Genomic DNA, 15543 nt, shown 5'->3' with positions numbered 1-15543 from the left:
GGATACTCAATGGTTGGTGTGTACTTGGTGAGCTGATAGACCTATTTCTGTGACTGTATAACTCTCTTTGAGCAAATGTTGTGCACACTTTGTGCAGGGGTCAATAAGTTCACCAGAGTAATGGATATGACTATGGGATAGTGTGTTTAAACAAATCATCTTCAATTATTTCTTTCCTTAGGTTAAAGATAAATAATTCACTGGATTTTAAAATTGAGGTCCAGACTGATGTTGATCTTGGTCTAACTCTAGGTGGGTGTGGTCTTTAATGTCCTTCAAGAAATTAGGCTCAACTTGCTTTGTTGTATGATTTATTGCCAAATGCCAATTCCTTATACTTGTGAAACAAATGTCTTTTCTAGGGGTCTATGTACAAATTTGATTCTGATTATTTTCTTTACAGGGTGCATTTCTTATTTATTGGTTTTAATTAATATTTATGATCCTGCAGTGTGCTTCATATAAAGTCATGTGAAAGGAGCAAAATTAGGCCTTTCGGCTCATCAAGCCTACTCTGCCATTCTCTCCCTCCTAATCCCATTCTCCTGCCTTCTCCCCAGAACCCCTGACACCTGTACTGATCGAAAATCTATCTCTGCCTTATAAAATATCCATTGACTTGACCTCCACAGCCTTCTGTGGCAAAGAATACCGCAGATTCGCCACCCGCTGACTAAAGAAATTCCTATCTTCCTAAAGGAACGTTCTTTAATTCTGAGGCTATGACCTCGATTCTCTCACTAGTGGAAACATCCTCTCCACATCCACTCTATCCATGCCTTTCACTATTCAATGTGTTTCAATGATGTCCCCCTTCCCCTCATCCTTCTAAACTCGGGCACGTACAGGCCCAGTGCTGTCAAACACTCATCATAAGTTAACCCACTCATTCCTGGGATCATTCTTGTAAACCACCTCTGGACCCTCTCAAGGGCCAGCTCATCCTTCCTCAGATATGGTGCCCAAAATTGCTCGCGATAGCTCGCGTCCCAGAACAGAGCCGGGTCTCGGGCCTGAGAGTGGGATATAGATGGGAATGTTAGGATGTAGATCGGGATGAGTTGGAGCTTGAGTTATTCATTCACAGAGGTTTGTGATGTTGATGTGGGAGCCGGTGAAGAGGGCCTGGTCAGATTCGGGTAAAATAACCTGAAAATAATCACAATTATGACAGCCCTTTTCATCTTTCCACGTTCCTTTGGAGGGTGGTGAATCGGTGGAAATCATTGCCACCAGACTGCTGTCGAGGCCACGTCACTGGGCTTTTTTTAAAGTGGAGATTGATATGATAGCTTCTTGATTAGTAAGAGTGTCAAAGGTTACTGAGAGAAGACGGGAGAATGGGGTGGAGAGGGAAAAATAGATCAGGGGCCAAATGGCCTAATTCTGCTCCATTGTCTTATGATCATGATTGTTTGCTGATCAAGCAATGAGCCAGCAACTATTTTCCTGCTGGGAGCAGGGTCCTGAAGCTGAAATGTATGCTGTCTTATCTAAAGCCTTGCAACTTTACATGTGGCACCATTGGGGAACGTGATGGCTTATCATGACACTGTTTGTTCAGTGGATACTGGTGATGTATTAAATAACAAGAATGAACAATGATTTGATAGGCCACTTTAGAGATATAGACCAACCAGCAATCCCCTGTACACTAGCACTATCCTATACACTAGGGACAATTTTACTGAAGCCAATTAACCTGAAAATCTGTAGGTCTTTGGAATGTGGGGGGAAACCAGAACACCCGGAGAAAACCCACACGTTCACAGGGAGAAAGTACAAAGTCCGTACTGGCAGCACCCGTAGTCGGGATCAAACCCGGGTCTCAGGCAGTGCAAGGCAACAACTCTACCACTGCTCCAATGTAATCATGCATGATCTGTGTTATGCTGAATTATTTACCTGCAAGCATTGTGGTGGATTTCAGTCTGGTAGGAAGATTAAAAAGTTAAAAATCTGAACTAGGAGCCTACTGTGTTCTCTTTCAGTTGTAGCAGAGGGCGGAATGAAAGCCAGGCACTAATCATATCCCAGAATCCAGGAAGGAAGGATTTATTTAAATATTATGATATGATACGAAACGATGCAATGGAACGTTATTCATCCCTGGAGGGAAATTGGCCACCTTTATTTATTCATTTGTTATTAACTATAGTTGACCAGCTTTCCATGGTCGTCTCAGCAGGTGAAGCGAGGCTGAGGGTGGGAATGCCTTTCAGCTCTGAGGAGCAGGACTGCTTCCTCCAGGCCAAGTGTTCATCCTCCAAGCACCCATCCTGGGTCTAGTGTACTCCCCCATCTCCCCTGAAGATTGACTTCTGCCCAACCACTTGTGTGAGATGCCCTTTACCCTGACCACCGTAAATCACCAATGTCAACCATGCCCCTCCCGCCTCCTCCACTAACCATCAGATCAACGGTAAATCATTGTCACATCTGGAGGCGCAGTGGTGCAGCGGTAGAGCTGCTGCATCATAGCATCAGAGACCCAGGTTCGATCCCGTCACAATGCTGTCTGTACGGAGTTTGTACGTTCTCCCTGTGACCCCGTGGGTTTTCTCCGGGTGCTCCAGCTTCCTCCCACATTCCAAAGGCGTAAAGTTATTAGGATTCTGTAAAGTGGGCCTAGTGTGCAGGATGGAACTAATGTATGGGTGATTGTTGGTCAGTACGGACTCAATGGGGCAAAGGGCATGTTTCCATGCTGTATCTCTAAACTAAACATAATTTGTACTTGGGTTCGGTTAAATTCATTCTTCACACAGTTCAGTAAAAACTTTACTACGCATAGGCACGTCATACTTAAGTACAAGAGTGAAGGAATAGTACATTACACAGAGGCAGTACACAAGAGTTGCCATGTTTCCATTGCTGTTCTGTATGATTCAAGCCCAAAGTTGTTGAAAAGGTTCCTCCATTACAAAGGCCAACTGACCAGTTGTGCCAAAAAGCAGGCCGATATTTTTTTTAAAATTGGAAAATACTTTTTGCATTAAATTTTAAAGCAGCTTTAGGTGGTCCTACTTCTTGAAGTCATGCCAAAAACCAGGACAAACTAGATGTGCCGCTGATAAGATGATTCACGGTGACCCAATGGGTTCCTGTCACCATGACTGCTCTCCTTGTCTTGCGCAGCTTACGACAACGGCCGAATAGCCTTGACTGTCTCGGACTGCGTGCTGAACTTCCACAAGCTAACGCTGCAGCTGCAAAAACAGAGCCAGTAAGTTAACAAATTGAAATGAATGAAAAGTTCTGATATTTTTGCTTAGTTTCTTCGCACAATCCCAGACATTGGTGCTGACATGCGAAATACTGAGAATTCTTCTGCTCTGTAATATTTTATCCAATCTTTAATGGCAGTGAATATAAAGTAGAATGATGGTACTATCCACGAGCAAAATGGTCACTTTGAGAATGAATGATAAGGTCATAAGTTCATGACAGCACTATTGATTTGATCTTTAGGAATCAAGTGGTTACTTATTCTGGTTCAGTGTTACAGGTGATATCAGTTAGCTGAATGTAAAAGATCACTGGAATTTAAAAGTAGACAAAGCTGGAGAAACTCAGCAGGTGAGGCAACACCTATGGAGCGAAGGAATAGGCAACGTTTCGGGTCGAGACACTTTTTTTTTTTTTTTTTTTTTACAGCATGTGCAGTTCTTTCTTAAACATTGGAATTTGAAATATCATTGGGTAACGTCCCAAGACAATTCGTGCTCATGTTTTCAGCAATTTATATTTAAATGTTGGTTGAAAATTAACTTGCCTTTATAACTGCCCACATCCCTCCTGGTTGGAATCTGGAGATTTCACTGACTGTGCAAGTCCAGAAACTTTTCCAATTGTGCTCATTATCCAAGCAGCAATATTATTAGATTTTTCAGCCTTGTTACTCTAAATGAGAATCCAGTCTTTTAATGATTTATTTTCCTGATTAACCATTTTTTAAGCTATATCACTTAGTGCATCAGTCTAACGCTTTTGAATAAACCAAGAAATGTTTTGTGGTGGGGAAAAAAAAAAGAATTAATTATCATGTCATATATTGCAATATTACATGGAAGCCATTATGTTTGTGATTCTGCAAATTAATTTTAATGGGAGAAAAAATCCAACTTTACTGTTGCAATTTCAATGTAGTTTCATTACAATACTGAATGCAGGACTGAATGCAGGACAGAAATTAATTTTCCTAAAAAGCTTTTGCTTTAAAGTCTTCAGGGCACAGAATGGCACTGCACAGAAAGTATGAGTCTGTCCCAGTACAGGTATATAAAGTGCGATCCAGTTGCCCCATTTTTAATATCCCTGTGGATATTTTTGAGCACAATTTGTTTTTCAAATTGGTACAAATGTGAAATATCAGTCTGTAGTTCTGTAAATAAAGTCAAATAACATCTTCCATCCTAGGAGTCAGTGCACTACAGGTTACAATGCACTGCATTGAATACATTTTTTCCTCATTTCACTTCTGTTGTCAATGAAGTCTGCATTACCTGCCTGGAATACATTCTGCTTGCATTCTAACATGCCTCAGATGCCTTGTTGTCAAGGAGAGCTGCTTTAGTTATAGACCACGGCTGGAAGTCTGGAATCTGAGATGTCGGAGGGGAATAGAACATGTCAGCTGTCCAAGGATTCAGGGTTACTGAGGGTCTGTTAATACGATTCTGTGTTAATGTACATCACTGGATGGTGTTCACTCATCCTGTAGGCAAAGCCGGGAATGAAAATTTCCATCTTTTGGAAGAAACACAGAAGTGCATCCCCTTAATGTTATGAGGTGAAAATATGCAGACACATATATAAGCCCACATTTTACACGTATTCTTGGTTGGTTATTACAAGTCACTCCTTTCTCCCACCTCATCCAGTTTTGACTGGACGATTATGATCTAGGGCTGGGTCACATGTGATGGAGGGAGGAAAGTTCAGGTTGAAAGTAGAGGTTGCTTCATCAAGTGATGGCATCTAATTGAGAGGGTGATGAGGGACTCACAGTTCTGGAGAGTTCGCACTTGTGACGTTTCATGTTTCTCTGTGTTCTAAATCCAATCGTACCTGCTTTCTTCTTCTGTTTTTTTTTGCATCCTGATCTCTGGGCAATTTCAGATGTAAATGGACATTCAACAACAGTACATGCTTTTTTATACATTAGACACTGCTTGTATTTGTTTCATCTGGATCCTTCTTGCTTCTGAAGGTCTTGGAAGCTTATGGCAGTGGTTGTTTGTACCATAGAAACAGTAATCCAGACAGTTTGTTCAACTCTCAACTGCAGTGTGAGAATTGTATTCAGTTTAGAAAAATAAAACGCCTTCAAGCAAAAAAACCCCCAGAAATTGCAGAGTTGTAGATGTAACCCAGTCCATTCCAACCATTGACCCCATCTACACTTCACGCTGCCTTGGAAAAGCAACAAACATAATCAAAGACTTGTCTGAACCCAGCCATCCCTTCTTCTCCCTGCACCTCTCTCGCATAAGGTACAGAAGCTTAAAAGGGCGCAACACCAGGCTCTGGACCAGCTTCTTCCCCTCTGTTATCGGGCTTCTGAACGGCCCTTCCATAAACCAGGATAATGTAGATTTCACCTCCATCTCATTGCGGACATTGGACTTTGTGCATGGTGCTAAACGCAAAATGCTGGAGCAACTCAGCAGGTCTGCAGCATCTCTGGAGAGAAGGAATGGGTGACGTTTCTGGTCGAGAACCTACTTCAGACCCGCTGAGTTACTCCAGTATTTTGCGTCTACCTTTGATTTAAACCAGCACCTACAGTTCTTTCCTGTACATTTTGTCCGCTCCACTGCGAAATTGCCTATGGAGTTGATGCGCTGCAATGCTGAGAGCTATATTCTCAGATACACTGTATCTTTCCTTTTGCTCTGAATGTATTTATGTACAGTATTATTTGATCTCTATGGATAGCATGTAAAACTAAACTTTACACTGTACCTAAAACAATAGGTGTGACAATAATAAACCTGTAGTTAACTTTGTTCCCGATGTTGGGGAAGTCCAGAACAAGGGGTCACAGTTTAAGGATAAGGGGGAAATCTTTTAGGACCGAGATGAGAAAAACATTTTTCACACAGAGAGTGGTGAATCTCTGGAATTCTCTGCCACAGAATGTAGTTGAGGCCAGTTTATTGGCTATATTTAAGAAGGAGTTAGATGTGGCCCTTGTGGCTAAAAGGGATCAGGGGGTATGGAGAGAAGGCAGGTACAGGTTACTGAGTTGGATGATCAGCCATGATCATATTGAATGGCGGTGCAGGCTCGAAGGGCCAAATGGCCTACTCCTGCACCTATTTTCTATGTTTCTATGTTTAATTGCTTTCTGAAGTGCCTTGCATACAGCATAAATAAATAATCAATGCCAACCAGTAGAGTGAGATGCGCATTTCTAAAATTAATTAAAACATATAATTTTGAACTAAAGGCAAAGAAAAACAGACTGGAAACCTGAAATAAAAACAACACTAAATGCCAGATATACGCAGCAGATCAGAGAGAAAAAAACAGACTTAACATTTCAGAGTCCAGCTGCCACTGATGAAAGATTGATTTGAAATATAAACTCCATTTTGCTCTCCACAGATGCTGCCTGACCTGCCATGTATTTCTGGCTCTGTTATTCCCTGTTATATTCACAGTTTTCCTGTATTGACCTCAACAATCATGGCCTGTTCTTTGATATTATAAATTGAAACTAATTGAGCAATTAAATTATTTTCACATTATGTTCTTCACACTTTCTGCACACAGGGTCAACTGGATTAGGCAACTGTTGACGGACTTTGTTTCTTTCACTTTGAGACAAATTCTTAAAGGACAGGTAAATATGTATTATTATCATTTTCTATAAATAACACTTTCGAAAACTCTACATTGAAGGTCAGGGCAATGTTGGCCATTATGTGCCTCAGTGTTAGTTTCAAAATCCACAATAAGTCGTGGATTCATGAAGCTTCGAGGGACTTGGTTGAAAATCAGGATGAGCGGTGCTGTTCTATTCTTCAGTGCTGAACGTCTGGAAATTGTTCTTTCCTCTTGGAGTAAATTGCACCGTGTCCAGCACAGATGGCTACACGCTACAGAAACTTGATCAGTCACATCCGGCTGACATTCACTCTTTTATCTATCACCCAACTTGATGCCTGTCAGGCAAAGGAAGTAGAGGTTTCCGGTGGAGTGCCCCTTAAAGGCAAAGCCCAGAAATTATTGTCCCTGGTGCAGCCATCAACCATTGCTCTGGGATGACCAGGTTTTAATGACAATGTTCGAAGGCAGGACCCAAAGGTGTGTCCCAATACTAATGTTCTGGATCCCTGACCTGAAACACTGGATCTTTCTCATTCCCCATAGATCCCATTTGATCTGCTGAGTGCCTCCAGCATTATATACATTGAGCTTTGCTACACTCCAGTCGGCTCCTGAGAGTGTGCTCTTGTTAGACTTCTGATCTTTGGACACCAAATTCTGGCCATGGCCATTTAGTTGGCCATGAGACCTGTCATTAATCTGTTACAGGTTCACTGCTGGTTTTCAAGCAACTGGTGGACCGGCACCTCATTCAATACGGATAAACATGTGATAAGGTCCCACATAGAAGGTTAGTGGGCAAAATTAGGGCACATGGTATTGGGGGTAGAGTGCTGACATGGATAGAAAAATGGTTTGCAGGCAGGAAACAAAGAGTAGGGATTAACGGGTCCCTTTCAGAATGACAGGCAGTGACTAGTGGGGTACCGCAAGGCTCGGTGCTGGGACCGCAGCTATTTACAATATACATCAATGATTTGGATGAAGGGATTCTATGTAACATTAGCAAATTTGCAGATGACACAAAGCTGGGTGGCACTGTGAACTGTGAGGAGGATGCTATGAGAATGCAGGGTGACTTGGACAGGTTGTGGGAGTGGACAGATGCATGGCAGATTAAGTTTAATGTGGATAAATGTGATGTTATCCACTTTGGTATCAAAAACAGGAAGGCAGATTATTATCTAAATTTCGTCAAGTTGGGAAAAGGGGAAGTACAATGGGATCTGGGGGTCCTTGTTCACCAGTCTATGAAAGTAAGGATGCAGGTACAGCAGGCAGTGTACAAAGTGAATGACATGTTGGCCTTTATAACAAGGCGAGTCGAGTATAGGAGCAAAGAGGTCCTTCTGCAGTTGTACAGGGCCCGAGTGAGACCACACCTGGAGTATTGTGTGCAGTTTTGGTTGCGTAGTTTGAGGAAGGACATTCTTCCTATTGAGGGAGTGCAGTGTAGGTTTACAAGGTTAATTCCCGGGATGGCGGGACTGTCATATGCTGAGAGAATGGAGCGGCTGGGCTTGTATACTCTGGAGTTTAGAAGAATGAGAGGGGATCTTATTGAAACATATAAGATTGTTAAGGGTTTGGACACGCTAGAGGCAGGAAACATGTTCCCAATGCTGGTGGAATCCAGAACCAGGGGCCTCAGTATAAGAATAAGGGGCAAGCCATTTAGAACGGAGACGAGGAAACACTTTTTCTCACAGAGAGTTGCGAGTCTGTGGAATTCTCTGCCTCAGGCCGGTTCTCTGGATACTTTCAAGAGATAGCTAGATAGAGTCTCTTAAAGATAGCGCAGTCAGGGGATATGGGGAGAAGGCAAGAACGGGGTACTGATTGGGGATGATCAACCATGATCACATTGAATGGCGGTGTTGGCTGGAAAGGCCGAATGGCCTACTCCTGCATCTATTGTCTATAAAATTAAAAAGAGCGCACTTGAAATCCTACTTGGACTTCCCCCGGAAAATGTAGCACCTAGACTGGGTGAGGCGGCCGATCTCAACCTCATCTGGTCCTCCGCGGCCATTCAGTGGGTCCTATCTGACCCCTGTGGCCGGGGCTCTGGAGCTCGGTCTGGCAGGAGCCAGCAGATCCATTTCCCATTACCAACTTCCGAAGCTGACTTCCTGGCTGGTATCTCATCCCCAAGGCATCCGAAGCGGGCCATTGCTGTACAGTTGGACTCCTCTCAGAGTCCGTGACCTCTACTGGTCCAGCAAAATGGATAATCCAGCAAGGCTCTGGAACCAATGGTGCTGGAAAATCAGTGGTGGCCCTGTATTTTATCAGGCTTGAGTTCAAGATTTGCATTGGTAGGAATATAAAACTTGTTTTAATTTATAAGTAGGTCATGCACATTGATATATATAAATATTTGGAGTATATTTTTATATGTGCAACAAATTTCTTTTTCACTTAAAGGTTGTACTTTGGCCAGTCGAGACAGTGAGTGAATTTAAATTGTTTTAATTTGCAACGGTAAAACAACGAATAAACTCAGCCAAAAATGTGATGCTACTTCCACAAGTGTGGCGCTAGATTCATACAACTCAGTAAAAAGCGTGCAAATATCGCTCCCCCCCCCCCTTCCCAGCGCCCACGTGACTGGTGCAGCCAATCCGAGGGTTTGACTACCCAAGGTCACCACCAGGTGTCGCTAGAGGACCCCCCACTCCCCCACCCCCCCAGAACCCAAGGTACGGAACCGAGCAGGGACCCGGATATGACGACCAGATCATGTGGTAAGCGGAGGCGGGGCGGTCCGGGCGTAACAAGAGGGACTGGCCAAACAGGGCCAGGAGACCGGAAAAGGGCGGGAGGAATGGGTAGAACCGGGTCGGGGGAACGGGCAGGTGCAGCTCGTTCGGCCGGCGGATGAACTGTACGTCGGGGCTGCGCGACCACCACCGGGCTGTCAACGTCGACATGGGCAGGCTTGAGTTGGTCGACGGAGACGATCTCCTCCCGGCCCCCCACGTCCAAGGTGAAGGTGGCGACTCCAGATCGCAACACCCGGAACGGCCCCTCGTAGACGATGGCACGTGCAACACTGGCAAGCCGTGCGGCAAGGTGGGAACTGGAGCTAGCCCGCTCACCCGCTCCCGACAAATTCCTGCAACCCCTTTACCGTGCTCGGCCGGGGAAGCTGCCGAATGGCCTCCACCTTCGAGGGTAAAGGGGCAGCACCTTGAGGTGTCACACTGCGCCCCAGAAAGGAGTTGGAACGGAGGCTGAACTGGCACTTGATTATGAGGCCATGGTCGAGGAGGCGCTGGACTAGTCCGCAGGTGCTCGATGTGCTCGGCCTGGGTGCAGCTTGCGACCAGGATGCCAGGATAAAGACGAACGGAGGACCCCTCCCGACCCTGTCCAGAAGTGTTTGGAATGCCTGCGCAGCGTTCTTCAATCCAAAGGGCATACGCAGCCATTCGAACAACCCGAACGGGGTGATTGTCGCAATCTTGGGGACGTCTCCGGGTGGACTGGGATCAGGTTATCGCCACGGACAAGGTCAACTTTAGAGAAGAAGGCGGCACCCTCGAGGTGGGCGGAAAAGTCCTGGATGTGGGGCACTGGGTAGCGGTCCGCAGTTGTCATGGTGTTCAGACGCCTGTAGACCCCACGTGGTTGTGCGACATCGGCCACGATGAAAGTCCACTCATACGGGCGGAAGCCGAATGAGAGCGAGAGGGTCCGCGCGCCGTGAGTGCGAATGGTACTTCCATTAGCAGCCGTGAGCACAGGGCCCCGCTTACCAGCATGGGTGTCGTGTCCGGTTGGCGAGACGATGCTAACGATAGCCCCTAAGTCAATGAGAAAACGCTGGCCAGAACGACGGTCACGGACGTAGAGGCGGTTGTTTGGGCCGATCACGATCACCTCTACAGGCGATCAGGTGAGGCGTTGTCCTGAAACGAGCAGGGTTGATGGCATCGTCGCACCTCAGCACCCCAGTGGAGATGGTGGAAGCACCATTTGTGCTTACCCTGGTCACCGGCACGTGGCTGCGGCTCTGCGATGGAAGCAGAGGCGACTGGCGCACTGGCGCGGGGATCCGGTTGATGGAGCCACCATCTTGCTGCTTCGCGAGCCAGAGTTCATCGGCCCTCTTGGCGAGCTGCATGGGGTCAGCGAAATCGGCACCGGCGAGCATGAGGCGGATGTCGTCAGGCATCTGCTCTAAGAACGCCTGTTCGAAGAGCAGACACGAGTGGTGGCCGTCCATCAGGGGCCATCGGCATGGAATACTTGCGATCGCCCAACCCGTCCACGTGTTAAGAGGCGGGCGGCCTTCGTATTTAGCGAGTGCCGGCAGGTCCTGAAGGAACGGCAGCAGCTGCGAAGCCATCTCCTGTGTAAGCGCGCCGTCGACATGAAAGTACTTGGTGTCGTCTACCACAATGTTACGGAGATGAAACTGCGCTTCTACGTGGGCGAACCAAACCTGCGGCTGTTCGACCCAGAACATGGGCAGCTTGAAGCCAACGGCATTCTGCTGAGCGTCAGGACCGGCGGTGGCTTGAATTCTTGACGTCCAATATACGAGTGGACGCGTCAGGGTCACCAGTTAGGCGAGTCGAGACAGTGAGTGAATTTAAATTGTTTTACTTTGCAACGGTAAAATAACGAATAAACTCGGGTCGGTCAGACAGCCAAAAACACAATGCTACTTCCACAAGTGTGGTGCTAGACTCATACAACTCGGTAACAAGCATGCAAATGTCGCCCCCTGCGCCCATGTGACCGGTGCAGCCAATCCAAGGGTTTGACTACCCAAAGTCACCACCAGGTGTCGCTACAGTACATCAGCTCTGATACAGCTTTTAGTCCCTGAAGAAAGGACTCATTTTATCAGACTGAAGAAATTTAAGTTTCTCATGTTTGTGATTATTCATGTACCTGCTCTAGTCTCCTCACGCTCACATCCCAAAGTAAAACCAAAAGTAATTATTACTTTTACAACCTATAGGGATTGATTGGTTAATGAAAGTTCAAGTTGGCAACAGGAAGTTGGCTTCATCCTTTTCTAAACTTTGTTTATCTGTTTTAAGATCTGTGCAGAAATCCATAAAATGTCAAATCTACTGTCAGACTTCACTCTGCAGCAAGCTGGTAAGAGTTACTTTGGACTGTAGTATTTTTTATTAATGATGATATGCAATTGATACCTTGTCTATAGATTATTATCCTCCGTTTTTGGTACACCTTGCCTTTACTGTAGTAATAACATCTTTGGTCTTTGGGGGCATGGTGGTGTAGCAGTAGAGCTACGGCCTTACGGCACCAGAGACCCGGGTTCGATTCTGACTACGGGTGCTGTCTGTGCAGAGTTTGTACGTTCTCCCCATGATCTGTGTGGGTTTTCTCCGAATGCTCCGGTTTCCTCCCACAATCCAAAGACGTACAGGCTTGTAGGTTAGTTGTCTTGGTATAAATATAAATTGTCCCTAGTGTGTAGGATAGCATTGGCGCTGACTCGGTGGGCTGAAGGGCCTCTTTCTGCTCTCTATCTCAAAACTAAACCAACTAGCTTACTGAATTGTAAATAGGGTTGCTTCAATCCAGTGTTTTCCTATCTCAGCAGAAAAAAGACATGTAGAATACATAATAAAAAGGGAGGGGGTGGGGAGGGTGTAAGTGCTTGTCAGTTAGTTGCATGAAATTGGAGAATTCAATGTTCATCTAGTTGGGTTACAAACTACAATCCATCCGAAAAAGGGTCTTGGCCCAAAGTGTTGCCTATCCATGTTCTCCAGGGATGTTGCCTGACTAACTGAGTTACTCCAGCACTTTGTTCATTTTTTTGTAAACCAGTAACTGCAGCCTCTTTTATCTATATTGAAGTGTAAAGGGCCTGTCCCACTTGGGTGTCATTTGCGTGTCACGCAGGTGGCGTGCAAAGATTTTGTGAATCCCAAAATCCTGGGGCGCTGCTTGCGACCGCGCGTCACTGCCTACGTCACCACGCACCATGCGCGCGTAATGCACGCCATGCGCACGTAATGCACGCCATGCAGCGTAATGCACGCCATATGCACGATATGCACGCCATATGCACGCCATATGCACACCATGCGCACTTTGCACACATCATGTGTGCGTCATGAAGCGTGCGTCGTGACTTGTAAATTATGTCACGTAAATGACGCGCAAATGACGCCCAAGTGGGACAGGCCCTTAAGACTGTTAACATTTAGGTGTTGGGATCAGATGGTAGAGTGGACTTAAGATTGACCTTATTGAATGGGCAAGCGGGTTTGAGGAACATGTACTAATTCTCACGTTGTTATGAGCAGACGGGCTTCTTATTAACGAGTAACTTTGCTTCTCAAACAGGAGCGTTCCTAAGCGATGGGGAGATTTCCACAAGTATAGAATTAACTGGTGATCCCATGATTACCTCAGAATATGTGGAATCATGGCATAAGGTAACTGTGCCTTACACTGACGGTACATGTGATGTCATCTGTAACCAATGTGGATAAACTCTGAATCCAGATTTAAGTTTTAACAGTGTTAAAGAGGGAACTGCAGATGCTGGAGAATCGAAGGTTACACAGAAAAGCTGGAGAAACTCAGCGGGTGCAGCAGCATCTATGGAGCGAAGGAAATAGGCAACGTTTCGGGCCGAAACCCTTCTTCAGACTGATCAGGGGGGGGGGTGGGTGGGGACAAGAAAGGGAAAAGGAGGAGTAGCCGGAAGGCTGGAGGGTGGGAGGAGACAGCAGGGGAGCTGAGGAAGGGGAGGAGACAGCAAGGACTAACAGAATTGGGAGAAGTCGATGTTCATGCCCCCGGGGTGCAGACTCCCCAAACGGAATATGAGGTGCTGTTCCTCCAATTTCCGGTGCTGCTCGCTGTGGCCATGGAGGAGACCCAGGACAGAGAGGTCGGAGACGGAGTGGGAGGGGGAGTTGAAGTGCTGAGCCACCGGGAGGTCAGCTAGGTTATTGCGGACCGAGCGGAGGTGTTCGGCGAAACGATCGCCCAACCTCCGCTTGGTCTCACCGATATAGATCTGCTGACATCTAGAGCAGCGGACGCAATAGATGAGGTTGGAAGAGATGCAGGTAAACCTCTGTCGCACCTGGAACGATTGCTTGGGTCCCTGAAAGGAGTTGAGGGGGGAGGTAAAGGGACAAGTGTTGCATCTGCTGCGGCCGCAAGGGAAAGTGCCCGGGGAGGGGGTGGACCGAGAGGGAAGGGAAGAATTGACAAGGGAGTTATGGAGGGAGCGGTCTTTGCGGAAGGCAGATATGGGGGGAGATGGGAAGATGTGGCCAGTAGTGGGGTCACGTTGGAGGTGGCGAAACTGACGGAGGATTATTTTTTGTATGTGATGGCTGGTGGGGTGAAAGGTGAGGACTAGGGGGACTCGGCCCTTGTTGCGAGTGCGGGGATGGGGAGAGAGAGCAGTGTTGCGGGGTATGGAAGAGACCCTGGTGCGAGCCTCATTTATGGTGGAGGAGGGGAACCCCCGTTCCCTGAATAGTGAGGACATTTCAGATGTCCTGGTGTGGAACGCCTCATCCGTGGAGCAGATACGGCGTAGACGGAGGAATTGGGAGTAGGGGATGGAGTCCTTACAGGAAGCAGGGTGGGAAGAAGTGTAGTCCAGATAGCCATGGGAGTCAGTGGGTTTATAGTGTATGTCGGTTAGAAGTCTTCCGCAAAGACCGCTCCCTCCATAACTCCCTTGTCAATTCTTCCCTTCCCTCTCGGTCCACCCCCTCCCCGGGCACTTTCCCTTGCGGCCGCAGCAGATGCAACACTTGTCCCTTTACCTCCCCCCTCAACTCCTTTCAGGGACCCAAGCAATCGTTCCAGGTGCGACAGAGGTTTACCTGCATCTCTTCCAACCTCATCTATTGCGTCCGCTGCTCTAGATGTCAGCAGATCTATATCGGTGAGACCAAGCGGAGGTTGGGCGATCGTTTCGCCGAACACCTCCGCTCGGTCCGCAATAACCTAGCTGACCTCCCGGTGGCTCAGCACTTCAACTCCCCCTCCCACTCCGTCTCCGACCTCTCTGTCCTGGGTCTCCTCCATGGCCACAGCGAGCAGCACCGGAAATTGGAGGAACAGCACCTCATATTCCGTTTGGGGAGTCTGCACCCCGGGGGCATGAACATCGACTTCTCCCAATTCTGTTAGTCCTTGCTGTCTCCTCCCCTTCCTCAGCTCCCCTGCTGTCTCCTCCCACCCTCCAGCCTTCCGGCTACTCCTCCTTTTCCCTTTCTTGTCCCCACCCACCCCCACCCCTGATCAGTCTGAAGAAGGGTTTCGGCCCGAAACGTTGCCTATTTCCTTCGCTCCATAGATGCTGCTGCACCCGCTGAGTTTCTCCAGCTTTTCTGTGTAACCTAAGTTTTAACAGTGTTTTATTCAAAAAAGTTTATTCATAGAGTTATACAACACAGAAACAGGCCCATCAGCCCAATTTGTCAATGCTGACCAAGATGCCTATGTAGACATAACATTGGCCTGAGTTTGGCCCATATCTCTCTCATCCTTTCCTATCCATGTATCTGTCCAAACATTTTTAAAATGTAATTGTAGCTGTCTCTACAACCTCCTCTGGCAGCTTGTTGAATGTACGCACCACTCTCTGAGTGGAGCCCGGTTTACGGCAATATCTGAATCGCTGAGTCAAACACTGTGCTTTAATTGCACGTTGCCTTTGGATGGTCTGCAATTGGA

At 46.8% G+C, this 15543-nt stretch overlaps 1 protein-coding gene across 1 annotated transcript in view; it reads left to right on the top strand.

Moving 5' to 3' along the window:
- Positions 1-15543, top strand: part of cetp (cholesteryl ester transfer protein, plasma) — a 38774-nt gene that overhangs the window by 5189 nt on the left and 18042 nt on the right. Inside the window, exons 4-8 of the mRNA XM_055648559.1 lie at positions 182-252; positions 3139-3226; positions 6781-6850; positions 11895-11955; positions 13180-13271. Of these exons, the coding sequence (XP_055504534.1) occupies positions 182-252; positions 3139-3226; positions 6781-6850; positions 11895-11955; positions 13180-13271 (382 nt within the window). The remainder of the gene's footprint in view (positions 1-181; positions 253-3138; positions 3227-6780; positions 6851-11894; positions 11956-13179; positions 13272-15543) is intronic.

Source organism: Leucoraja erinacea, chromosome 17 (genome assembly GCF_028641065.1).
Source record: "Leucoraja erinacea ecotype New England chromosome 17, Leri_hhj_1, whole genome shotgun sequence".
In the NCBI taxonomy this organism is placed as follows: Eukaryota; Metazoa; Chordata; class Chondrichthyes; order Rajiformes; family Rajidae; genus Leucoraja; species Leucoraja erinaceus.
This window is presented reverse-complemented; position numbering and strand designations above follow the sequence as displayed.